Source organism: Carettochelys insculpta, chromosome 3, assembly GCF_033958435.1.
Source record: "Carettochelys insculpta isolate YL-2023 chromosome 3, ASM3395843v1, whole genome shotgun sequence".
NCBI lineage: Eukaryota > Metazoa > Chordata > Testudines > Carettochelyidae > Carettochelys > Carettochelys insculpta.
In genome coordinates, this window is record NC_134139.1 from 159,224,308 (window position 1) to 159,252,000 (window position 27,693).

The 27,693-nt window shown below is 40.8% G+C and overlaps 1 protein-coding gene across 5 annotated transcripts in view; it reads right to left on the bottom strand.

Annotated features, from left to right (window-relative positions):
• PHF3 (PHD finger protein 3) overlaps window positions 1-27,354 on the bottom strand; it is a 76,841-nt gene extending 49,487 nt beyond the window's left edge. Inside the window, exons 1-3 of one of the 5 annotated variants that reach the window (XM_074991092.1) lie at window positions 27,070-27,354; window positions 10,823-11,089; window positions 1,421-1,582 (exon numbers count right to left, since the gene is read on the bottom strand). In XM_074991092.1, coding sequence (XP_074847193.1) covers window positions 1,421-1,582; window positions 10,823-11,066 — 406 coding nt within the window. In that variant the 5' untranslated portion in view covers window positions 11,067-11,089; window positions 27,070-27,354. Of the gene's footprint in view, window positions 1-1,420; window positions 1,583-2,163; window positions 2,321-10,822; window positions 11,090-27,069 lie in introns of those variants that run through there. The other 4 variants (XM_074991095.1, XM_074991093.1, XM_074991098.1 and 1 more) reach the window with 4 other exon arrangements.
• Between the last annotated feature and the right edge of the window lie 339 nt (window positions 27,355-27,693).

The following is a 27,693-nucleotide window of genomic DNA, read 5'->3' on the forward strand; positions in this document are numbered from 1 at the left end:
ATAAATAGCGACACGCTATACTTTTTGTAGCCCCTACTTTAAGACAAGCGCACACACAATTTGTACTATGACACATGATTACTGCAGGATGTTCACCATTTTTTGAAAACAATGAGGAGATTTTTCTTTTTTTAAATACTTTGCAATTATAGCATCAGGAGCCACAAAGAAGTCCTTAAAGAGCCACAGGTTGCAGACCCATGCATAAGGGGATGTGAATGACCAGAAGAAACATATGCTGCCAGCTGTGGATGCTAATATAATATAATACAATAATATTTAAATTATAAGTAATTAATATAAATAATAATCTGCTCTGCAAATCAGCTGGGCAGCACCTGAATCTCTCCTGAGCATCCACCCAAGCACTCAGCTGACAGGGAACACTGGTCAGACAGTCTAAAAATGCCAATTTTAAAGTTAGTGGTTTATTTCAGTGCTGTCTGAGTACATAAAATAGCTCCACTAACCATTATTTCATCTCTTTAACTGAGTCATAGTTCCTATCTTTCTGATCTCTTTACCTGGGTTAGATTAATGATACCAACACCTCAATCACTAAAATTATCATCCAAAACTAAACTAATGGGAACCATATACAACAGTCCCTCAGGACACGTGAGGGTTATGTGCTACACAACCCTTGCATGTACTGCATTTTGGGTAAGTCAGTGGGGCTTGGGGGTGAGAATGGGCCAAGGGGTTAAGCCTGGGGTGGGTTACTGCTGCAGGGGCAGGGTGGGAGGGTGGAGCTGAGCTGGGGCTGCAGAGGTTGAAGCAGAGTCAATGGGGGTGGTGTGCAGGGGGCTGGAGCCCAAGCCCTGCGTGGGGGGTGTACTGTGCTGGGGGGCTGGAAACCACATGTGCGGGTTAGGGCTGAGCTAGGACTGCAGGGGTGGGGGAACTAAATGCTTCTCCCTACCCTCCCAGGGCAGGGCCACTGTCAGCTTGACAGCAGCGCTGCTCTAAGAAGGGGGTTTTAGCCCACCTGGCTGTCTGCAGCGGTGGGGAGCTAGGACAGCTAAAAGCCTTCCCCCTACCTTCCCAGAGCGGTGGCTAGTGCTGCTCTGGGAAGGCAGGGAGAAGGGGCTCTTAACATGCTTAGCTGCCTGCAGTTGCAGGAAACTAGGCAGGCTGAGAGCCCAGCAGCTTCATATTGTGTGAAACTCATGTTAAAGCGAGTTTTGCGCAACCTGAAGACGCATAAAGCAAGAGTTTACTATACCTTAAACAGGTCAATTGTACCAAAATCCTTACATGTTTACTACATTGATGCTGTTGAACAGTTCTGATGAAAACTAAATTTCCAAACATTATACTTCATATAACCAAGTCATTAACCACACTGGCCTAAAGTTTAAAAGAGAAAAATCCCAAATGTATTCAGGTACACAAGTCTTTGCAATATTTGAATAATCACCTTGTGCCATTAACCGTGGTGATTTTCTTGGTGACTTGATTGAAGTTTCATCCAAACGGTCCCTTAAATTCTTGTTAGGTAAAATTACATCATCTTCATCAATGGTATCGTTACCACTTTCTTTAACTCCTTCGTCATCCATAATATCATCAAGACCAATAACTGGAAAAAAAAATAAACAAAAAGGAGCCTAAAACTTAAAAGTATCTAGCTATAAGAGGCTGGGAAGGGAAGGAAAGGGGAATGTGGGGGGGGAAACAGGGAAGTCCAGATTTAAAAAAAAAAAAAAGAGAGGGCATTTGAGAACAAATCAAATGAAAAATGAGGAAGTGAGACAGAAAATTCTAATATGAGGCAGTTTCAGTGCAGAAAAAGCTATCACCCAAAGCTTATTTCTAAGGATGGTTCTTGTCAAAGACTCATGCCACTTCCAGGGGAATCACTTTTTTCTTTTAAATTAAAAAACAACATGGGAAGATGCCCAAGTTTATAGGATTAGCTGTGCCTTCCCACCTAAGTGAAAAATAAAGGCAGAGAGTAAAAAAAGGTGATCCAAAAATAAAGACAGTTTAAGCCACACTGTTGTTCTAGGCCAGTTTTAAAATTTTAAATCCCAAATCACATTATGCATCATCTTCATTTTATTCACTAATGCCACTAGGAAGAACACTGAGTACAGCATGCACTAGGCTTTCCGCCAGAGACTGAGAACATCATCTGTCACATTCCTAGCCTCCACTAACCTGAGAAGGATCCCAGAGGTTGCTCTTGAACATAGGTTTCCTAAGAGGCAGTCAAAGCCACTGTACCAGCCATTCTCCTCACTTTCTCTAAGTATGGTTCTGCAATGGTAGCCTCTCCTATCCCAAGATCCTATGTGTGATTAATGAATCCTGGTCCCTGTGGGATGCGAAATCTGTGAGATCAATTCATGTACCCAAGTGATTTTGCAGAATAAGCAGCAGGGTTTGACAAATACAGCATAGACTCTAGACAGCTGACACAGATGCCTGAATGGTCGACAGCTATCTAGAAGCATTTCAAGGCAAACTAATTTATATAACAAGTAGGATTTGAAAAGTTTCTGATAAATGGTTAAAATGGTTATTTAAAACTGTTACATAACACAATATAGTTGTCTTGAAACTCAGCAAAATCAAACTGTTAAAGGGGATTTAAACCACCATTAATTTTTTAGACTGTCACATCAGAAAGTAACTGTCCTTTTTCAATTCTCATGTCTTTGCAATGCTCACAAAGAAAAAAAAAGACTTGTTAATGAAATCTGTGAACATTGTTCAATGTTGTGTATTCTTTTAAAATACTCCAACTATAAAAGGGATAAAACTGCACAACACTGATACAGCTAACCAAATAATGGTCAATAAGCAAGTTTTAAGAGAAGGAGCCCCTACTTCCCCCTCCATTTTTCTACTACAAAGGGAGAAAAATCATTTTAGCAAAATATTTCAGTTTTTATACCGCCAGATTACACAGATTAACAGCAAACAGCATAAAACAATATATATGTCTCTTGATAAGATTTACACTTGAATTTGCTATTTGAACTTAATTCTGCACAATGTTGAGCAGACAGTTAGGAAGCTAGAGTTAAGAGTTTCCAAAACGAACATTAATTTACTTCCATTGGCTTTCACTCGATTTCTATTTTGACAATTTTTGGCATTGCACCATATGCCACAGACTGCTTGAAGACAAGACAGTGTCAGCTTTCAAGTATAAATTCAAAAGACCAACAATATTTTGACACTATTTAGTCAAGCTTTTTAATACGCTTATGTATGCCACAACACTGATAATGGTAGTTACACCCTGCTCATTTGAATGACTTATTATTCAAAGATTTCTGCATTTGGTTCGTAACATAGCCACGTTCACACTAATCTTACTTGCAAAGAATTCTGTCTCTTCCGTGTGTAATTACATTTCCTTTCCCCACATAAGATAATGAATAAAGATTGCTTAGTCAAATAACTTCTGAAGCACTACTTGGAGGTCCCAGGTTTTCTGATATTTGTGTTCAAGATGCAGCATTTTCACAGTGCTCCTCACCTCCTTATTACTAAAGGTGAAGGGAAATTTGCAGCTGCTGCTGAGAGATTCTAGAAACCCTCTATTGTAGCACTGCAACTAAAATATCAACATTCACACACACTGTGCTGAAATTTCCATCTTATAGGGGAATCAGCACCATTCAGCCATGTTAATTTAGAGTCCCTTGAGGTGCACTGTAACTATTTCAAACTGTCTGCAACTGGTTGAGGAGCACTCAACACAGAAAATGATGGGAAAAAAGCGACAGAGCAGAAATACTTATTCAGAAAGACATGACTCAAGAAAAGACTGGCAAATTAAAGAGAGTCAGAAAGACAGAAAAGAGACCTGATAAACGGGCAAACATTGCAACAAGTAACAGAAATGAAGTGTGAAAATGTACAACAAAAAGTGTACAGTACAAACAAAATTATACTAAGCAAGGCAACGGAAAAATAAAGAGGCATCAATCAGCAATAGAAAATAAGCAAGCTAGATAAAGTGAAAACCACTGAAGAGAATAACACTTTTTTGAACCATGGTTTGTTTGTGTGTGTGTGTGGGCGTGTGTTTCGAAGACAACCGGGTTGTACAGACATGGATAACTTGAACATAAAGGAAAGACGAGGGAAAAAAACTGAGTAAGATGTAAACTACAACATAAAGATGTTAATATCAACAATCAATGTAATGTTTTAAATCTCAGTAATCCAAAATATAAAAATTTTAAAAAACCACAACAGCAATGTATTAATGTCAAATGGTAGTGCATATTTACATCATGCATACATAATTATTTTTACTTACAACATTAAAAAAAAACTATTTCCACAAAAATAAAAAGATACAGCCATTTGCTGTTCCTCCAGTAATGGAATATTGCAAAAAAACAAGACTACAGAATCCAGGGTGACAGGGGTTTTGTGGAACAAATTACATTCAGAAGTTAGAACTATAAGATGTATGCCTCATCACTGGTTTATATTTTAGCAAAACAACTCCTCCGTTATATAGATATAAATAAAAAAAAATTACTGAAGACTAAATGGAGATGGTTAAACTTTTGACGTGAAACAAAGTAATTCCAAACTGTTGTTCTAAACCAATTTTCCCAGTTCTCCACAACAGGTGTTATCCCAGTTTGATTTCTGGTTTGTTTAATTCAGGATGGGGGCTGGAGGAGAACAGGCTGATCATTAGGAACAAAATACTGTTTTTATTACTTTTACTGTTTTTGTATGCAGTCTCTATCTCTATTAACTCATGGTTTAAACCCATAAATGCTGTGAAAAAGCAGTCCATGCTTTAGCATTTCTTCCCTGTTGCATGCTGTGATGTGATGTAACAAGGCCATCAACATAGAAGGTGAAGGAAGCTACTAAGGAAACCACACATCTGTGAAAGCCTTGAAGTTTGATGAAAGATTTGTAAAGAAGGAAACAATTAATAGTCAGCTACATAAAGCTTTTATCGTGACAATGAAAGTGATCTTCACACACATTTCTGTTATTTCATGCAACACCAAGATTAAACAATCTAAACCGAGTTTATTTCTTAATTGGTAAAGAAAAATCAGTTTCCTCCAAATTTTAAGTCATTACTTACGTAACTTAATAATCCAAATTGCAGATGCTGAATTAATTTATCCTGTGTGTTGTTTTAAAGTATATTTGTTTAGCTCAAAGAAGATATGCCTGTCAACACCCCCTAGGGGGAGAGACAGTTGCTAACAATATCCTACAATTGGTACTGCTGAAACTAAGGGGAAACAAAAAAGAAAAGCAACATACTGCACACTTGTTCCTCTTCTCTTCCCCCCAAAAATATTAAAAGACATTTGTCATCTCATCTTACAGCCCTGAAAACATAGAGAGGGCTCAATTATCACTGTGTAGCCAAATACATAGAACATGCTACAGTAATAATACAGTATGGATCCTGGTGGAGCACTGAATTCCCATTTAGAGAAGGCAGTTTTACAATATGCGCTCTGACTTCACAAATTGTCTGTCAAGGTAATCGCCATTTTGTAAAGTTTGGAATTACCAAACAATAAAGGACATCCTACAACAATTTTAAGCATAAAAATTAAAATTGCTTGCAGTAGAATTAATAAGCCAAATGGTACAAAAATTGATCTTATTTTTGAAACAGGCAGCCTTCAAATGAAAGCACCACAAACAGAACAAAGAACTATATGATAAGGCAACACCAAATGAAGGTCAATTTTGTAGTGCTTCATGAATCTATAAACGCATCTCTAGAACCAGGTTGTGTGCTTCTCCGTCCACCAAGCTGTACTCCAAAAAGAGAGTATCTAAACCTTCCAAACTAGTGCAACTAAGGTTGGAAAACAAGTTAATGGTCAACTAGAGCTAGGAAAAGGGTGCAGAGCAAAGCATCAAAATCCTCTATGTCTCAGATGTAATCCCAATAAAAATCACAGCAAACATTTGTTCCATCATATTTTTTGTGAACCAAATTTTGCTACCTTGACAATATATACAAACACATCTTTTGCCAAAACATGAGAAGATTTAAGGTAAGAAAACTGACTGATTAACTGGCTGGCATATTCAATTTCTCTTAAGAACCAAGCTAGCCCATTTGATGGTCAAAAGAGAAGCAAACTTTAGTCAAAAATGATTTAATACCTCTCAACTAAAGGTTTAAAACAAAATACAGTAAGTGCCCACAACACTAGACTATGCTGACATTATACATGATAATCTCTGAAGTGATATGCTTTTCGGAATTGTGGATGAAGCAGCTGGATGGAATAGGAAGGAGTTGGATGTACTGGGCCAAGCGCTTTTCTTTTTATTGGTAATGACAATTAAGAAAAAAAATCATCCTCTACATGCTCCTAAAAACTTGGTTGGGTGTAAGCTTTTCCTGAAGTACAGAGGCAATCAACAAGCTCATGAGTAACTGTTTTAAGTAGTATTATCTTTCAGTTTCCATAAAGTAAGCATTAGACCCTTAGGGTCAGGGTGAATCAAAGAGCACCAGTGAATGAAGTAATAAGAAACTGGAAATATCTATAGTAGACCTGGTACATGCAGAGAAACTGACTTAGGAACGTACAATCAGGATTACTGAAGCTTAGTTTGTGCTGATATTTCTGGCTACGCCGGATGCGGAGAGAAAAAACTGGGAATATTAATGGAAACACAATCAAAAGAACACTAGGATTTCCTCTTCATGCCTATGGTTGTCAACGTGAGAAGAATGTATCTTTCTGTTAGACTGAGCTGTGAAGTACAATTTGCTCAAAAGCTTGCTTCTTTCTCTTTCCTTATCTAATTTGTAGTAGCTAAGCTAATCAGCAAGATTGTTGGTCTTATAGCTGGTGCATGCAACAATACAGCAAATGCAGAAAAATCTTTTTAGCCTCTGTTTTGGCTTTCACTTTTTTCCCGGCTTGATGGCTGAGACAAGACATCAACACTGGTCTTTCTCCATGTGAATGACTGCAAGAGAGATGGGAATTCAGACTGAAACCTCTCAATAAGATCATAGATTGATGGAATATATATTGTAAGTTTTTCTTTTTAAAGAGATGAGATGATCACTATATCTAATGAACCTCTATAGTTTCAGAGGCACTCTCAACAAATGATTCAATATCCCGTACCTGGTGGTTTCAATATCTGAGCAGAAAGTTCTAAGAGACAGAGATAGAGCAGACATCGTTCTACACAAACTACCATCACAATGAGCAGCAGAAGCCAATAGTGTGCTGTTACGTAAAGGGTATAAAGGCCTACCTGTTTTATTTCTCCTCATGTAATAACTACAAAGGCATGGCAGTTTTGACTAGAACTCCCAGATGCGAGTATTTGAGATGTGAACAATTACTGCTATGATGGTTCACTACGCATCCAAAGAGCTCCCCAGGAGCTTGATGATGCAAAGCACATTGCAATCCACCAACTTCCATGACTGCACTTTTGTCAGTTACAGTAAAACTGCATAGCCCTTCAGACACACTACCACATCAGCCATCAACTATATTAACACTTCTTCAGTGGGGACTTCCAGAAAACAATTACTTAGAAGTTAAAATGGATGTTCCCAAACACAAAGCATACAAAATGCTGGTGCAAGATCAACTTTAGAATAAAAGCCTTTCTTGAGACCCATGAATTAAAAGTACAACTGGGTGGATGCTATTATCCCACTGTATCGTGGTTGCATGACAGAACTGTGCCCCAAAACCACAAGTTTCCATACTTTAAAAAAATATTTACTAGCCTTAAGGGTTTGAAAGAAAACCATGAAAATGTGAACAGAGTATAAACCCATGTGATTCAAGTCTGTAAAGAGCCTGAAACAATAGCTGTCAAAAGGGTAAATTTGGCCATTTTTCAAAATGGTATGGCAAGCTTGAAGCAAGTATGACAGTTTAAATATCAGTATTGTTAATTACTACTGCTCATTTTAGCAAAAACATCCAGCTACTGTGCCAAAAGCCACAACTCCTTTCTTTGCAGCTGCCAAATCCTCCAGCTTTGTCCTGATAATTTCTATACAACTTGTAGAAACAAAAATATCTGGAATGCTGAGAAACACAAGTGTAAGAACAGAGTAAAATATGTTAACTTTAATAAAAATAAGATCTGTTCTCATATTATGAGCTCTCATATTTCAGCCATTAAAAACACCACTTTAACAAAAATCTAAAAATAGCTGTTACAGAATTTCCACTACAGTGCCACAAACTCCAAGAATATTAGTGCAGAACTGAGATTCAGCTTGCTATGGAGTACATGGAAGCGTGAGCACTGTAAATCTTTGCGAGGGACAGAGATGTGTTTGTGGGACTGCAACGTGGATTAGAAGAATTGGAGTCTCCATACTGAAATGAATTTTGTATATTCAAGTTTTGATGAAGTTTTGCTATATAATCTTTCCAGTTCTGCTGATGGTGGGCAGGGAGGTGGGGCAGGATCTCACCTCTTCTGCTAGAGGCATTGTCCCTTATGGAACTATGGAGCCAGTCTGCCCATCCCTGTCTCAACCCCACCCACCCATACATACCTTGTCCACCGAGTCTACTGGTTCCCCTGAATCTGACTGTGTCATTTCTCTTTCTAGGAGAGAGGGATAGCTCAAGTGGTTAGAACATTGGCCTTGTAAACCCAGTGTTATAAGTTCAAGGGTCTGGGGCAGGACAGATTTAAAAAAAAAAAAAAAATCTGTTATGGAGATGATGGGTCGTGCTGTGAGGGCAGAGGACTGAACTTGAACTCCATGATCTCTCGAGGTCCCTTCCACCTTTATGAGATATGTATATCTCCACGTTTCAACCTTTATCTTTTCCTCAAATGTCTGTACAAGATACATATAGACAGGGTATACTAATTTATATCCACATTAATGCACATTTATATGCAGAACGTGCACCAAGAGGATGTGCAATTCTGACATATTTTAGGATAAGATTTGGCATCTCCAACATTACTTAGAAAAAAATGGAGCTGTAACTGAAAAAACAACCTTGTGCATTATCATTATTCATAGAACCCAAATTTTGTCAAAGTCCATGAACAACGAGGGAAGACAGTGAAGATTTCATATGTCTAATGTATAACGCAGTATTTATTGGGGGCGGGGGGCTTGAAAATTGTAGGTTGAAGGGAATGCAGAAGGGAGAACGATACAGCAGAAAATATTATATGAGGCTGTCTTTAGTAATAATAAAGGAGAAGTAAATGTCAAAATATTTAATTTTGCTTTACAATTCTCATCTATAATTGCCCTGGTTGTCACCTTCCTTGATCAGTTAGCTGGCATTATGAAACAGAAAAGTTAGAGGACAGGAGTGAGGAAATAGTTTTATGGGACTTTATTGTTTTGATGAGGGGTGGAAAAAAACTGATGAAAGAACTTGAATATCTGAAAACATCCAAAGATTTAAATGCTGCAAAGCGCTACTGAAATTACTATAATATCCATCTCAATATTCTATTTGTACTACCAATCAACTACAAAAAGCACCTTTTTGAACTTTTAACCATAGGATGTGTGAACTACAGGCCAGATTTGCAATGAATTCAATATAATTACAGTAAGGTCTCAGGGTATGTGACTCCACTCTTATGTGGCTGACCCCTATTTCTACAGTAAACACTGGAAATGCACGATTTCCAGTCGCGCTTAACTTGCTCCCTGCCCCAGTCCTGGCTCAACCCTCCTGGCTCCACATGACCCCAGATCAGCACCCTGCTCTCCCCAGCTCCGCTCACCACCCATGCATTGCTCCTGCTCATTCCCCACCCCCGCCTCTGGCTCTAGCGCAACACCCCTCAGGTGCAACTCCAGCCCAACCTCCCCAGCCCCAGTTCAACCCTTCTGCTGGCACACCACCTGCGCACAGCTCCAGTTCACCCCGCCACCCCCATGCCCGGCTCTAGCTCATAATCCCCACACAGAGCTCTGGTTCAACTCCACCCCTAGCCAGCCTGCAGCCCTAACCCATCCCAGGCTTAAACCCCACCGCCCACCTCCCATGGCCCCAACCCACCATTAGGCTTCACCCTCCCCAACTGTCCCCACCCCCACCCCACGGCTTACCTTTCTGCTGCTTCCCTGGCTGCAGAACGTGTGTTCTGCTGGGGAGAAAGCCTGATCCCACTTATGCAAAATGCAGGTTATGCGATGGTGCACGGAATAGAACCCTCGCATAACTTAACGGTTCTACTGTAGTCCATCAATGTAAATGAGATTAAAACTGGTCTGGTGGCATTTTCTAACTTCCAAAAGTACTGCAAAAGCTTTTTCAGTAACCATTAAATATGGCATTTCAATTCTAAACATTGCCATCAAATACACCACTGCTATTAAAAAGAACCCTGTTAGCAACAGCAGTGGTTTGGTTTGAAACCAACCAAAGGTGAATACCTTGGGATCCGAGTACTAGAAAGCCGCCAATTATCAGAGAAGATCAGAGCTCTCAGGAAGAATATGCATCTTTCAAGCACTCCTACTCCTAACTCTGAATTACTGCAATTTTGAAGGCAGATAACTACTTGTGCTCATTAGGTGTAGTACTAATTCAAAGTTTATCACTATTTTGGTTTCAGGAAAAGAAAGTCACACATACTGAAGACAAACCTAAAAAAATCCTGACTGAGACTGGACCTCCCTGCCCATCACCAATACAAAGTCTCCCTAGCTAAATATTAGAGATGCCTTCATATGAAAGAACAGCCTGGGTTTTAATATCTGGGACCTAATTCATAAAATGGAAGGGGAAAAGCCCAACTCATTATTTTCTACATTACCAAAAAGGGTTGGTACTAAGTATTTTAAATTGTAGTCTTAAAAAATTGTAAGATTTACCTGTTGAACAAGACATCTGGAAATTGGGATCATTGCTATCCAAAACAGGCAAACAGAACTGGGCACTTGCAGATCCTAGCATAGGATCCTTATCGCTGAGCATGTTCTTCAGCGAATCCTCTAAGAGGTTCTGACTTGTACTAAAATCCTCACAGACTTCATTCTCCAGGTTGGATCCTAGAAATAGGGCATCATCTAAGTGTTCAGTAGGAATTAAATGGTTAAATGTACCAACTATATCCATGAAGATTCCTGTGTCTTTCAGCCCTATAGAAAGATAAGAAAAATATCATAAGAAAATAAGCTACAAATGTAAATAAGCTAAGAAACCAACAAGTTGTCCTGGTTGTTGTGTTTTCTAAAGAATGCTTAAGATACTTTAGAATTGTAACAAATTCCTGCTTATTACTCCTAGGAAACCTAAAAAAATTGTTTTTTCCTCCATCAGCACATACAGACTAGGTTGTTATTGTATGCTCATATCAGCACTGAAGTGTTGGTATTTATATATGCATACAATGAATTTAAACATTCCCTTTAAAAAAGTCTGGTTGGACCTCAGTCAATGGTGGGGGGGGGAGGAATCAAGGTCAACTAAATCTGGGTCAATTGTTACCTCAAAGATCCACTGCTAAGACATCTCTTCACCTTGAAAACTAAAGATCTGATTAGCCTCAATTCCCACTGAGAATAACAGACTAGAAGGAGCTCAGCAACTAACAAGATTGTGCCCAAAACTGGAGAGAGAACTACATTCCAGTTCATGCGAAAAAAGCTACGTATTTCGAGATATTATTTAAAAAAAGAAAACTCACATCAGATACTTCACTTATGTTCAATAGTATACTACAAATACATATTTGGGGTGAAATTATTGCCCCACTTAAATTAATGAAAATTTTGTCACTTGTTTCAATAGGGACAGGATTTCACAACTTGCTAACTTTAGCTTGCTGTGTTGTGTTAAGGACACCCAAGTGTACTCTACTATCAAGTTGCCTACATTCTGTGACAAGACCTGTCCTGGTTTCTGAAGTATTTTGAAACAACAAACTGGAAATTCTGTTGCAGATTCAGTAAATCAATAAAAAAAGCAGAGTGAATATTTCACTAAACATTAAAAATTAACATTCAATATTTGAATTGTATATTGTCATCAGTATGCCTCATGTTTCTGGATTGAAAATATATTAACTGCAATGTAGAAACAGATAGGGATAAGGAGAAGGCTGTTATGTACAAAAGCTGGGTAACAGAAAGATGGCATGCTGGCGTAGAGTAAGGTTTTGGTAGACTGAAGTTTTGACAGCCAGAAAATAGTTGAGGCTTTTGGAAAAGAAAGGATGCAGATCTTCTCTTGTTCTCTCTTCCCTACGGGGCCAAGGTCAAAGGCTTTTGTATTCTGTTTTTAATTAAGGTGGGGGAACAAGCCTCTGTGGATGTGGAGTCATAACTCTTTCCTAGCCCTCCACTCCAGTAACCCTTGACAGTAAGCAGCAGCCTTAACCCAACAATCACTCCAGCTTACAGTAATAATGCGGCATATCAACTGAACACATCGGAATAATTATCAACGCTGCAGTACTTTGACATTCACATTCAAAGAACAAAGCCACTACAAATTAATATTTTTGTAACAAGTTCATAATATGTCAATCTGACACACAATGTGGAATGGGTAATTTCTGAATGATGTAGTGTATCTACACTAACTATCCTGACTACCATTAAAAAATGAAAAATGTCCATTTTTCGTATTCTCTATTGCTGTTCCAATTCCCAGTAGAGGCCTCAAAATAGACAGCTGAGGAAATAGCAAGCAACTAGAGAGGTGCTACACTAAAAATGTTTTTAAAATACGAGCTTTTAAATCAGCCATTTGCAGTCTAAAAAGTCATTTTACATAGCATATTCTATTAGCACAGCTTTAATTTTTAAAACAAGACAGGATTATGATTGTATCCACAAACCAACTATTGAACAAATATTGTATGCATAAAAGCATAAAAAAGGTCCAATAGCTCAAAATAAAAAAGCAGTCAAGTAGCACTTTAAAGACTAACAAAATAATTTATTAGGTGAGCTTTTGTGGGTCAGACCCACTTCTTCAGACCATAGCTATACCAGAACAGACTCAATATTTAAGGCATAGAGAACCAAAAACAGTAATCAAAGCTGACAAATCAGAAAAAAATTATCAAGGTGAGTAAATCAGAGGACAGAGGGTTGGGGGGGAGGAGTCAAGAATTAGATTAAGCCAAATATTCTTATCTAATTATTTAGATAAGAAATTATCTATATATTATTTAGATCATTATTTATTCTAATTATTTACTATTATTTATAGTATTCTTATCTAATTCTTGACTCCCTCTCCCCACCCCTCTGCCCTCTGATTTGCTCACCTTGATAATTTTTTTTTCTGATTTGTCAACTTCGATTACTATTTTTGGTTCTCTGTGCCTTAAATATTGAGTCTGTTCTGGTATGGCTATGGTCTGAAGAAGTGGGTCTGTGCCACGAAAGCTCACCTAATAAATTATTTTGTTAGTCTAAGTGCTACTTGACTGCTTTTTTGTTTTGACAGTTTATAGACTAGAACGGCTCCCTCTCTGTTACTAGCTCAAAATAAGAAATTCGGACTACAATATCATGGAAGTGTGCTGGAAAAGCTAATGAATATGCTGCTCCTGTAATATCAACCCTTTTTATATTCAGAAAATTTTCTTATCTGGCTCAGATCAGGTCCTGAGCGTGCCAGGTATGAGGTACAACTTGTAATTCGTTACAAGTTCAGGTTTTGTTCCTAAATAATGCAGCTTATAGGGAAATGCCTTATAAAGGGGAATTAATACCTGTAACGAGTAAAGTAATTAGCTTGATATACATTCCCAACGCATACAGTTCACACACATGGTGCATATAGTGTACCTATAGCACACCAAAAGCAGTAAATAGAAATAGATTATACAAATACAGTACTGTACAGTATATTAAGATGAAGTATGTGTACTTGCAATGCATTCACTTCAAAACTTACAAAAAGTAAGGAAGACGCAAAGGACTGTTGTGATGTCATGGCATACTACAGCAGGGATGCGGAGAGTGTGGGGTGCACAGTCCCTTGGAGGGGTGCTGAATTTTTTATGGGGGCACTGTAAAGTCCTGTTTCCTGAAGCTGCAGCATCACTAAGGGGAGGAAAAAGCTGGCTCTGCAGGAGGGAGTGCAGGCAAGGCACACCCCGGATGTTCTCCCTTGCAATGGGACATTCCACTTGCAATACAAGGGCATGTATGTACTGCCACCACCCTTCAGCCTGGCACACAGCCTGCCCCTGCCCCCAGCTGCCTTTGTTAGGCAGTGTGGCTGTCTCTTCTAACACCTGCTCCACCATATGGCTGCACTATGGCACAGTACTGTACCTCTTAGCCAGTACCCTCAGGACCTGATCCGAGCTGGATAAGAGAATTTTCTGAATGAGGGAAAGTCATCTTCCCCCAGTGCCCCCAGCTGGCTCCTGACTGATCACAGCTGGGTCCCAGCTTCTGGTTGCTCCTGGGTCCTAGCAACCACTACCCACCAGGGCTCCCTGCCATCTACAGATCCAGGCAGCCTGCAGCTGTTCACAGCAGCCAGCCTGGCTACCTACCGCCCTGTCTTCCCATGGCTCCCCTCAGCTCCCTTCCGGTCCCCACCTACCTCCCGACTTCCCGCAGCTCTCTGCCGACTGCCCTGGCTACCTGCCAAGCTCCCCACAGCTCCACACCAGCCTCCCATCCCTGGTTTCCCACAGCTTCCCACCAGCTCCCCGACAGTCTCTGCTGACTCCCCACAGCTCCCCCGGCTACCTGAAAGCTCCCCGCAACTCCCCGCTGTCCCACTCTAGATTCCTACTGGTTCCTCGCTGATCCCCCATGACTTCTGGGCTTGCTCCCAGGGCCCCTGCACTACAGCTCCTGCCACCCGGCCACCAGACACATTCCTAGCTTTTGAGACCCTTGGCTCCCAAATGACATAAGTGCATATCAGTGCAACTTACAACGAATTTAGTTTCATGAATTAACTAAAGACATATATGTGAAACAACTTATAACAAGCTGCCGCCCCTACCCCCATAGAGAGAAACAGATATTGGACATAATTGTTGTGACATATGTATGCCTTGAAGAAGAATAACTGTGATGGAAATGCTCTTGCTTTATTACAAACAGCTGAATGTGTGTGGATACAAGGTGCTTGAACGTGCAAAAGCTTGGAATTCACTTACAACATTGAAATTCTCTGTGCCTTTTCTGCACTGGGGAGATTTTCTAAGTTTTTCAAATGGGTGCTGGCACAAGTCACATGTTCGTTCACAACATGGGAACCATTAATACAGTTAGGCCACTGTTAACACAGTGTACTCAGAGAAGTTTTAAATGGTACATTGTCTAGGGTAGGCATTTCAGTTCGCCATCTTTTAAAACAATGTTGCCAACACTAATGTAGTTGAACTGACTACAAATTCAACTGTGGAATTTGAAACAAATGGTGAGGATCAGGGGTCACCAACCCCCAGCACTGATGCCAAGAGTGGCACGTGAGCAGATTTTCATCAGCATGAGAGGTGGAAGCTCAGCCTTGCCTCTCCTCCCCGATGCAACCAGGAGCTTGCTTAAAGCCATGCCGCCTGTAGATTAACAAAATACCAGATAATGCTACCAAACACCACTTAAATGGTAAAGCTATGCATCTATCCTTATTTATTAAAGAAGCCGTTTCAAGTAGGACTATGAGTGACTTTCCATACAAATAGTACATAAAGGTCAAAAGGCTGCATTTCATCACTCCACCTCAGAAAGGTTGCTGACCCTTGGTGCCAGCAACCAGTCTTAGACTCTTAAAAGGATTAAAACATGATTTGTTCCCACAGCAACTAATGAGTGATGGACATGCCATTTTTGCAGCCAACAGTGATACTAAGTGGTCACAAACAGCAGGCTAGCACCGTTCCCTGTAAGCACAGCACTTGGGCAGCTGCCCAAATGAAATTCAGGTGCCACCCAGCTGATTAGCAGAACGCACACAGCCACCCAGCATGTTTCTCTCCATCGTACATATCCAAAGACATAAAAGATTAGAGGAAACACTACAGGTTAGCCTTAATTTTTATATACAAAAACTTAAGATTTTGGAGCAAAATTCTACATCAAGTTTTGCTGCCACAAGCCCCGTTTATAACAAAAACACACAGGGTGCATCCACACTAGGAACTAACTTCGAAGTTAGGTGCTACTTCAAAGCAACCTGCAGAGTCTCTACACACGTCTTCCCTTACTTCAAAATTAAGGAAGCACAACTTCGAAGTCCTTACTCCACTCCTGGGAACGGAGGAGTGCCAACTTCGAAGCAGAGTGTGCGCAGATGCTCAACCTCTGAAGTTATTTTTGTAGTGTAGACATGGCCACAGACAGAATAGCCTTAACATTCAAAAACATGTAGTTAAAAGCAAGATCAACAAGGGTCATAGACTGTCACTGTTCCAGTGACAGAAGTTCTGAACTCTTCTGCAATAAATTATACCATACTGAAGTTTAGTATTCACAAAAATGTTTCTGCTGCTACGGCATGTGGCTTCAAATGTCATACCTGTAAAGCTATCACGGAGAGTGTTATTCAGAATCTATACTCCCTACTGTAAACAAACATATGAAAAATATAAATTACTTTTCATACTGCACCTAAGGTACTTGATTTCGAGGAAGTCATTCCTCCTAACATCCTTTCAGTAATAATATATTACATACATTAGCAAAACTAGGAGTTTGTTTTTCGTCTTCTGTCCTAAACAAGGCAGTTTTCTGCCCATAGGGTTTTTTAAAGTCAGTAACTTTTTTTTTTATTTTATTTTCAACTTTAATTTCTGGATTAGCTTTAGGAAAATAAAATTTATTTCCAGAACTTCATCACAAATATTTGCTGTAGAAACTTGAGTATCTTCCACAGTTTCACTTAAAACCTAACATTGGTCCAGGTTCTCCATCTCATTGTTTTAGTCTATCCTTTCTCATTTTCATCATTCTGGGAGGTTTCCAGTTGGTAAAATTTATTTTTCTGCCACTAAATAAGCATAATTGATCCTGTACCTGCATCCCAAAGAGTGCATCACTAAAGTATCGTTACAATATTATTCAGTGTGGCAGAGAGTCATACAGCACAAGATTTATAGAGTACATATACAGCACTGTATTAAAAGTAACTTCCAAGACAAAGAAATTCACATGTCAAATTTCTCCTTCTTCAAATCAGCCTTGCAGGAAAAAAAATAAAGTGTAATACTGAGGGATGGAAAGAACTGAAGAAAGGTGATGTTCACACAAATTTTTGTTACATTTACTTGTCTGGAAGGAATATTAAGCTATGGTCACACAACCAAATTATTTTGAGATAACAGCTGTTATTTCAAAAGAACTTTGCTGTTCTCTACACTTTGCACATGCTATTTCAAAAGAAAATTAAAATAGGGGGCGTGTTATTTCAAATTCTGTAAACCTGACTGCAGGAGGAACAGCACCTATTTCAAAATAACTATATCGATATAGGTGCTGTTAAGACATTGGATAGTGCTTATTTCAAAATAGCTATTTGGAATTAAACACTTTCAAAGCAGTATTTTGAAATAGGGCTGCTACACACCATAAGATCACTTATCTATACTGAAATACATAATCTGCACGTAAGTGTTATTTTGAAATATATTTGTGTGTGTGTAACAGCCCTATTTCAAAATACATATTTCAGAAGAGCTTATTTTGATATAAGGCTGCTGTGCAGATGCAGCATTATAGTCCACCTCAAATTACACATATCTTTAATTATACTTTGTATTTACATATTCTGGATTTTCTTTGGATTTATTCTTTTGGATTTCTTGGATTTTTTCTTTTAATTTATTCTTTAGTCTCCTTTTTCTAAGAGTTAGCTTTTTTTTAAAAAAAAGAAGATTCTCCCTCCACTTACTATTAGCTTATGTAGATCAGTTTTCTTTTTTTTTAATATTAACTATAATTTACCTTCCTTAAAAACTTTTTAACCTAGTACTGCTCTGCATATTTTGTAATGAGTCATGTGACTCATTTTATATTTTTAAATTTATTTTGGTCAAGTTTCATACAAGCTTTCTAAGTCAAGTGGTCAAAGATGATGAGAAAATCAGGTTCCCTTCTTAAAAAATTTTAATTATAACAAATTTAACTAAAGCTATGAATAATGGAATTTGACAGAATCCAAACTGAAGGGGAAAAAAAGCGAAGTTTACAGTTTTAAAAGGTTCCTTATCTGACAATTAGAATGCTAAATGGTATTAGCTGAGTCAATCAATTAAGTCTTCTGTTGCTGTGGAAAGTTAATATATTAAGGATAAGATATAATTAGTTCCAATGTTTGAAGTATTTTTCTCAATAGTGTTAATGAGGTCTCCTGGATCAAGTGTGCATATTTTGTAGAGAATATACTTGCACTACAGTCCAATCAGTGGAGTGGGTAGCTCCTTGTGCCAAGTAGTCATTTGCAAGACCAGGCCTAAGTCTGAGACACTAAACAACCTACCCACCTTCAAAAAGGACTTTGTTGTCTTTCAAACTGTTCAATAACTAAATGTTTTAAAATATGTTTGTACACAACCATTGTAAATGAGCTGGACCATATTTAGAGACTCCACAAAAAAGGTGAGATAACGTTAGGAAACAGTATATAGCCCTACTATGATAAAAAGTCACTGACTGGGAGGCAATAGAGGAGAGCACCATCTTAGCTGGTATGAAATTAACTACACTGAAATAACAGAAAAATCAAAGTTTAATTTTATGCTAAATACCATAGCTTAAATAACCCAAATGATAAGAGAATTTATCAAATAAAATTTAGTTTACCTTTTCCCCCCACAAGATTATAAATGTTGAGACCTACCAGAGATTGCTGACATCCTGGGAAACCTTGGTTAAAACACCAAGGAATTTCTGTTGGAAAGGAGAAACTCAGTAGATGTTAGTTTTAAACCCAGCTATCCTTTCATAATAAATAAAAATTTTTAAAAAGATAATAAGGGTTTGACGTTACTCTGATTCAAGTTATTGTGGGTTTGTATTTTAAGGCCAGGAGCAAATATTTGTATTACAGTAGTGCTAGGCGCTCACAGACAAAGCCTCATCATACCAGTTATTGTTCTGACACACAGGAAGATTCTATGCCACACAGCATTTGCACTATGAACAGACAAGAGAAATGAAATATTGGAAACGGAGCAGAGGTACAGAGATGAGAAGTCATACTGCACGTTACTGGGTCTCATGATGCCACTGCCAATGTAACATCCACCGGACCGCTATCTCTCAAGTCCAACAGTCAAGAGCAACTAGGGCAGGCCACAGAGAAAAAAATATTTGGTAGGGCCACCAATTTCTGTTAAGCAACTGAGTTCCTACATAAGTACAGGAAATAATTTTAAAGTTACAAAAGCTATCTTGGAAATGTCCTTAAAAAAAAGAAAAAAAAGAAGACACAAGGCAGATGGAAACATCGCTGAATTTAGTCTCTTTCCTGCTCTTCAACTTTATTCCAATCTCAAAGCCATCCAAATATGTGCATAAGTAAGTCTCCTGTACTCAAAAGAATATAATGAATACCAGAATAGTTGTAGGTCAGGTCTATGGCACATTAACCACACCACATGGGAAAAATCTGCTCAGCACTCTGTCCCTTACTTTTATCCACAAATCCCAAGGCCAGAATGGACACCTGTGATGATCTAATACAGAGATTTTCAAACTGTGGTTCACAAGCTCAGCTCACACAGTCTGCAGACAGGTCTGCCATGTACATGCCTAAGCCGCTGCACACAAGAAAATAAAGGGCCGCCCACCTAGACAGTGAAGCCATGAAGGTATGACTCTACTAATTAGTTGTTTGGACCCTGGAGAAGATGCACATGTAAGGTGAAGTGGTGGGTTTTGGGGGAAAAAAAAGGATAGGTAGGAGGAGGCAGTGGGCTGCAGTAAGGAAATCAGGAGGTTAGTACGTGGAAGAGGGTTGCAGAGAGGGTAGGGGGAATTTGTGGTGTGCAGGGCTGCGACAGCCAGAAAGAGAGACTATTTTCCCTGTGGACTGTGGCTTCTGGGGAGAAAACAGCCCTCCCTCCCAGCTGCAGCTCTATAATTTGCTGTGGCAGGGGACAGACCCCCCTCCTTTTCAGAGTGGGGTCTATTGTGGCCAGGGAGGGAAGCCACATCCACCACATTAAAGGCAAGACAACTAATATTAAAGTTGTGTGTTTTTATTTGTAGAACAAACAAGTTAATTACTTTTGTTTACATAGTACTTTATCAACAGTATTTTACATTAGGTTGGCTAATGATACACATTGAATCCCTCTGGTCTGGGACATACTGATCCGATCCAGCATCATCCATCATCTGGCAGGACGATGGATGTTGCAGGACCAAAGAGCCCCAGCCACAGAGGTTGTCAGCAGCTGGAAGTCTCTCCAGCCCAGGTCAGAGAGCCCCTGTGGCCTGGAGCATGGAGCTGGGGAAAGTCATGCACCCATGTTATCATGCAGCCCAAATCACCCTGAACACATGAGCTTTATTATTTATCACACCCCAGTTTGTGCATTATCTGCACACTTTACCATTACAGTAAACTCTTTCATATCTGGCAGCCCTAGGACTGGGAGGTTGCTGGATAGTCATATATTCTGGATAATAGAGAGCTATAACTAGCAATACATAACACTAAAGAAAAACAAGATTAAGAAACAAACAAAAATGTATGCAGAGTACTTTATTTACAAACAGTAGTACTGTACACTCTAAACTTACTGTACAAACTGTATTTGCTGTATTTGTAATTATTTTCACTCTCCTGTACTTTCTAAAAACAATTAAAATTTACTTATGGTTAAAAATGCCAGTTTTTTGAGCATTCCAGATGACAGAACACCAGATATGAAAGAGTTTACTGTAATTATTTTTACAAGGCCAAAAATTACTCCCTGGAGAATACTATTGGAAACAAACCTTTTCCACGACCATTCCCCATTTACAATTAGTTTGACAGTATAGCCAGTTTTAACCCCTTGAATGCATGTAGCCAGACAGAATCCCCCTGCTCTACTCCATCTTGCCCCTCTTAGGTGCTTCAGAGCACATAGGACCAAAGGAAACAGCCCAGTCTTGGAATGCCTGAGAGCACAGATGTGCTAATCTCAAGCACAGTCTTTGATGCCTCATCGTACAGATGTACTGCCTCATCATGACCCTGAATGGGCCGAAACCAGACAACAAAGACAAACAGGTTAGCAGACGACCAGGGCCTCAGTCTGCCCTTGGCTAGTACTGGTGATTGATATGCCCACACATCATCCCAGGAGAGGAATCTCATGCCCATAAGAAAAGAATGTCTAAATTATCTCTACCTCGCAGGTGTGAATTAAGTCCCTGAAACTCCTGTGAGAACTAGCATCACAAGATGATCTAACACAATTGGCATCTTTAAGATAAGGAAGAGCATACATGACCCAAGGGATATAAAGAAGTGTCTGGCAGCCCCCTCTAATTGAGCTCCAATTACCTACACCCGCTGGTCAGGAAGGTCTTTGCCTCCCGACGTCCCAGGGGACGCCCTCCTCATACTCTTCTTCCCGAGGGACTGAGTGACAGATGCTGGCCACGCCAAAGTCGGGTAATGCAGAGGTGAGAATAAGACCGGCTATGTGTTTTGCTTTTGCACGCATTTAATAATAGATCTATGAATTAAAGTACTTTGTTATGTGCTAGCTGCTTGTAACTAAAGAAGTAAAATATAAGCCTTGTAACCATAAAAGTTAAGCTCTCTTATCAAATAAACAATAACTATTTAAGTTTTTAGCCTGACTCCTCCTGTTACTGTGCAAACCGAACACAAATAAAAGAATCCCAGCCGGTTTTCGGCTGTATTAGTGTGGTCACTGGGGAGGCATGCTGAGTTGTGCTGCCCCCATGGGGCAGGCTCTTGGGGCACCTGTCAGCCTCCCTGGCTGCCCACTGTGAAGGGACTGTCTGTCCTAGCAGTCAGACGCGGGAGAAGGAGGCTCTCAGTACAACCTTTGAGGCGCCCATCAGCCTCCCTGGCTGCCCGCTGTGAAGGGACTTTCCGTCCTAGCAGTTAAAGACTCAGGTGAGAATCCTTGGGGCATCCGTCAGCAACCCCTGGCTGCCCGCTACAAAGTGACTGTCTGTCTTAGCAGTTAAAGACTCGGATGAAGCGAAGGCACACGTGGTATCTCACCCCCAGCCATCAGCTAACAATGCGTGCCATGTTAGTTTCATAACATTCCGGTTTTTTTTAATTAAAATATCACACAATGCTAACAAACTCCTGACTGAAATCTAAGGAAACTGCATGAAGGTAATTACTTTTCTCAAACAAACTTGCAATCTCAACTTAAAAAGTTATAACGTAATCTGACATGACCTATTCTCAAACAAAACTATCTTAATTTCCATTAATTACATCCATCGCTTTACTTAAATTCTTTGTTATGTAAGCCTTGTATCTGCCATTACCTTGCCAGGGATACATCAGCTTGGCATCAGGCTGACAGGCCTACAACTACCAAGGTCATCCCATTAAAAATTGGTACACCATCTTTCCACCAGTTCCCCAGAACTTTCCCAGTGCTCCAAAACATACTGAAAAACAACATTAATGGTCCAGTACACATCTCAGCCAGCTCTTTTAAAAGAACTGGATGCAAATTATCTTGACCTGCAGACCTCAGAATGTCCAACTTCAGTAAATTCCACTTAACATCCTCCAGAGATAGCAGTGCAATTGAATATATGATGAGGCTATGTCTTCTGTTTTCTCCCCTAAAGAACTGAAATATTTACTTAACACCTCTGCCTTTTCTGCGTGATTATAAGTTCACCCATTTCCATCTACTACTGGACCAATACTCATCACAATACTTTGTGATCCTAATATATTTTAAAAACTCGGTACTATGCTTTATTCTGCTCAACATAATTTCTCATTTGCTTCACTGATAGACAGCAGATCCTAGACCATTAACTTTGTCAGTATTTCAAACTACCTAAGCAATCAAAAAAGCTTATTTTAGGATTTTTGTCTAAGAGATCCAGTAAACGTGATCCAAAATAATAGTGTTAAACCAAGGTTAGAGAAGACAAAAAAGGAGAAAGGCTACTCAGAAACCAGAAATATTTCACCAACACTCCCATCAGCAATTCTCCTCAAACAGATTAGCCCATGCTTCCTCCCATACTTTACTCAGCCTTTTTCCCTACTTTTGCAGCAAGATGATATACAACTACCCTCCAATCAAAAGGCCCTGCTGGAATACAGTATGCATTCTATTTCATAATGCAACTGACTAACCACTATACTACCCTCCCACTTATTTTTGTGCATCTTACCTTGTTACAATGTGTTAATATGCCTCAGAAAAATTGAAAACTTTTTTTAAATAACCTTACCCTTCACTCTATCACAAAGGTGCTTCCTCTAATTCCCTTGGAAAACTGTTCAACAGTATTAGAGCTCATTATTAAATGTTTCCCAAAAACCCATTTTAAAGTTTCTTATATTAAGTCTTATCACACTACTCATATGCCTTGACCACATTAGCTAACTAATCTGTCTTCTTGGTCTTAAGCATTTAAAACTGCACTTGATGTAAATGCTAAGTATTAATAGTAACGTCACACTGTATATATTTCTTTTAGTGTTGACCAACAGACCAATCCATCCATTGCTGTAACAATTTTATTCAGAAATTCCTTTCAATGTATCAACAGCATTCTGTTAATGAGCTGCTCTGAAATATACATACAGCCAGATTTTTAAAGTACTTAGGTACCTGAGATGTAATTTAAGAGTTTCCAAAGATCCTAAGCAAGCCCCCGTATGGTGATACTGTGCTAGCGCAATATAGATGGGGTATCCTCTCATGCCTCTTACACATACCATTCCATTTTTTATTTGTTGTAATTAGATCACAATTTGTTATAGCCTTATTTTTTCCAAACATTCCTATTATTTTTCCCAGATGCACAAATGCAAGTTAATATATGTTTTGTAGCTCTTGCACATATTCCTTTTCTTACTAGTGTGTGCCATGTGTTAAATGGAGTTTGTAAACTCAATATTTATTAGCTCCCATATTATTACTTACTTCAACTGGAAACAGACCCAAAACAAATCCCTGAGGCACCCAACTGAAGGTTCCACAATTTACCCTTTATTTATAATCAGCATTAGTTTCAGTCTATGTGCTAAAGCAAGTTGGAATGTCAGTATGAATTAAATATTAGGAGATGAAGGGAGTATAACGAATATACTAAGTCTAGGCTTCAATTCAAGATTTGGAAACAAGATTATTTTGAGACTGTAAATCAACAGTTTACAGTCTAGTGAGTGTGCTGTGTTAAATCTACCCAGTATCACACAAGTACTGGTACGGTCACATTTGTTAACCTTATCAAGGTGAGCAAAAACCTTGATTACTATTTTTGATTCTCTGTGCCTTAAATATTGAGTCTGTTCTGGTATGGCTATGGTCTGAAGAAGTGGGTCTGTCCCATGAATGCTCACCTAATAAGTTATTTCGTTAGTCTTCAAGGTGCAACTTTACTGCTTTTTTGTTTTGATAGTATATAGACTAGCATGGCTTTCTCTCTGTTACTTGTTAACCCTGTAATTGCTCATTACCTCTAGAACATGATTGGGGAAACTTTTCTCAGTCAGGGACCACAAAAGTTAAAAGCAAAAAACCAACCAAACAAGAAAAAACCTCAGTGATGTGGTTCCTGACTGTATGGGTGCCAGGGTTATGAAGTCTGGGCAGGAAGAGGACAGGATGCAGGAGATGTGTTGGAGGTCCAGGAGGGAGGGTGCAGGAAGGTAGTAGGAGTCTGGATGGGAGGGCTTGCAGGAGTGGTTGAAGACAGGGTTACTTTGACCTTTCAAAAAAAGAGGACACAGTGAGAAGGAGTGTATCTGTGTCAGCATCTATCAACTCACATTGTATTAATGTCCATAAAACACATTAATACAACATGAGTTGATAGATACGCTCCCTCTCAGGGGAGTCCTCTTTTTTTATATGGTAACCCTAGCCAATAGGCATGGGGTCTGGGCAATGGGGCACATCTTAGCTACTCACCCCCGGACACACATGGCTCTGCTCCCCCTCCACCTGCTCCCAGGCACTGCCCTCTGCTGCCAGAATCCTGGCCAATCAGAGCAGTGGTATGAAGCCTCCAGGCAGGCTGCAGAGGCTTCTCTTGCTCCCCTTCCCTTTACCTGACTGGGGGAACAGAAGCAAGTGGCAGCATAGCCCAGAGCTGCTTCCCGCCCTCATGCCTTCCTGACCCCTCAGCAGAGCCCATGGTCCAGATCTGGACCTGGCATGCCTGATCCAGCCCAGAAGGTTTAGCGATCCAAACCCTCCATGCCAGAAGCTGGAGTCTGGATCCAGACCACAGGCCAACTTTCCCCATCCCTGCTCTGGAAGATAACTGACTGAGCAATAAGCTTCAGCTCATACAGATAAAGTCATACAGGATTTTGCTTTTATGTGTTGGTTTTGGTTTCCCACCCCCCATCTAAATGGTTATGATTGCTAAGAAATAGCGGGGAAAATTGAGTCTAGATTTAGAATATATCTGAAGATTTTTGTACAGGAAATAGAGTAAAAGCTTGTGAAAAAAAGGATGGCTGAGAAATTACATAAATGGCTACAGGAATGTTTTTATTATAGGTAAACACAAAACCTAAGACCCTCATCCGTTTATTGGACAGTTTAATTACTTCAAGAAATAGAAAACCCAACATTTAAAAAGATCCTATATAAAAATGCTAAATTATATTAGTATATTTAATACAGCTATTAAACAAATTCAAATGCAAATCTACCATTTTAATTGAAAGAAGTTACACATTTATTTACCCTCCTTAAAATTTATTATAGTTCTTATACTCACACCAAAACATTTTACTAGTTTCAGTGAATTTATACTAATTTTTAAAAACCATCAGAACACTGAACAAATCTGTAATCTATTAAAATATATAAAGCAGATACAAGAACTAAACTTTGGAGTTACTCGTGAACAGACCACCTCCACTTTCAAATCCCTACTCCATGGTCCTCAGTCTCCATGTATCACATCCCATGTGTCCCCTCCTCAATGACTTTAGGCTGCAGACATTGAGGAAGGGACAAATGGTGCACACGCTAATTGGGAAACAGCTACTATTTTGGGTATTACATTTTGGCAAATCCTGTTCATTTAGCTAGGGAAGGTTGGTTATTTCCCCTCCTCTGTTTTTTATCTTTAGTCCACACTAGAAATACTATCAAAAATACTTAATGCAGAGATTTGCATCTGTTCTGATGTTATCTTAGTGTGAGGGGAAGAAATAAATCAGCAAAGGTCAAAAGACAAAAAGTAAGGTCCCAGCCACTGGAAGTTGTGTGTGGGGGGGGTGGGGGTGCATAGGAAAAAACAGCAAGGAATGAATAATTGAGCAGGCACTGTGGGTAGCGAGGTGAGGTGCAGAAAGTCCTGCCACCACTCTTTTGGGGTTAATGGGAGTAGGAACGGGTATGGCAAGAAATGGTTAAAACAGGATTTCAGTCGATAATGGTTGTAGGAGCAAGTGTTAGGGAAGAGACTAAGAACGGTATGGTCAGGAGCAGGCCCTGGAGAAGAGGAAGAGAGTAAGACAGAGGAAGAGATAGCAGATCAGGGGACAGGAGAAGACAGCATGCCCAGGGCAGCAGACGCCAGGGGGTGGGAGGGGAAAGGGGAGTAGTAGGCCCAAGGCAATAGACGACCGGGGGCGCTAGTAGGCCACGCGGGGGAGGGGAAGAGGCAGCAGGCCCTGGGCAGAAGTCCCTGGGGGGAAGGGAGGCAGCAGCGGGAGGCGGCGGCGGCGGCTCCTGCTCCCTGCGGAGGCGGGCAACATACCCCAAGGCCGCCCCCGAGGAAAGGGCGGAGGCGACACTATCTCGACACCCGACGGCCATGGGCTGGCCCTGGCCACTGCCAGCGGCATGGCGGAACAGAGGCCTCAAGCCGGAGCAGCCACCGCAGAGGCCTCTACACCAGGCCCCACCGCCGCTTCGGGCCCAGGCGGCCAGAGAGGGCTCGACGCGGCCGCACGGCAGGTCCCTCCCCCCTGTCCGGCGGCGGTAACTCACCCTGCTCCGCCGTCCAGCGCTGCCCGCGGCCAAGGTCTAGAAGGAGGGCAGCGGCCGAGCAGCAGGAGACGGTGGCGGCAGCGCGCACGCGCGCGGCTCGTTCCTTGTTCGGGGGGGGTGCGCTCAGGTGCCCACCCCCCGCAGTCGCCCCTTGCCTCAGGTGGTCTCGCCTGCCCGGCCTGGGGCTCGCTGCCGACCGCCGCGTGCCCGCGTACGCGCTCCCCTCCCCCCTTGCAGCGTGCGTGTGCGAGCGGGGCCGCGCAGGCCGGCTCACGTGACCTGTGTGTTTACCGGAGGCAGGGTGCGGGGCGCATGCGTAATCGTCTCCAGGGGGAGTCGCGTTTGGGTAGCAACGCCTCGCGGTAGGGTCTGCTTCTCGCGGGGCGCTGCCTGACCGGCCGTGCACTCTGTTGCTTCGCACGTTACTTCCCGGCGCCTCGGCCTCGAGCTCGACCGCTTCGGTCTGGCGGGTGGTTGGCGGTGAAGGACTCTGCGCAGGCGCCTGCAGCGAGCGGGGCAGACACTGCGGCCATAGCCCCTGATGGGGCGGGGGATGAGTTCTGCCCAGGCCGGTAATGGCGCAGACGGGGAGCCCAGGCCGGACGCTGCTCAGTGCCTGCGGGT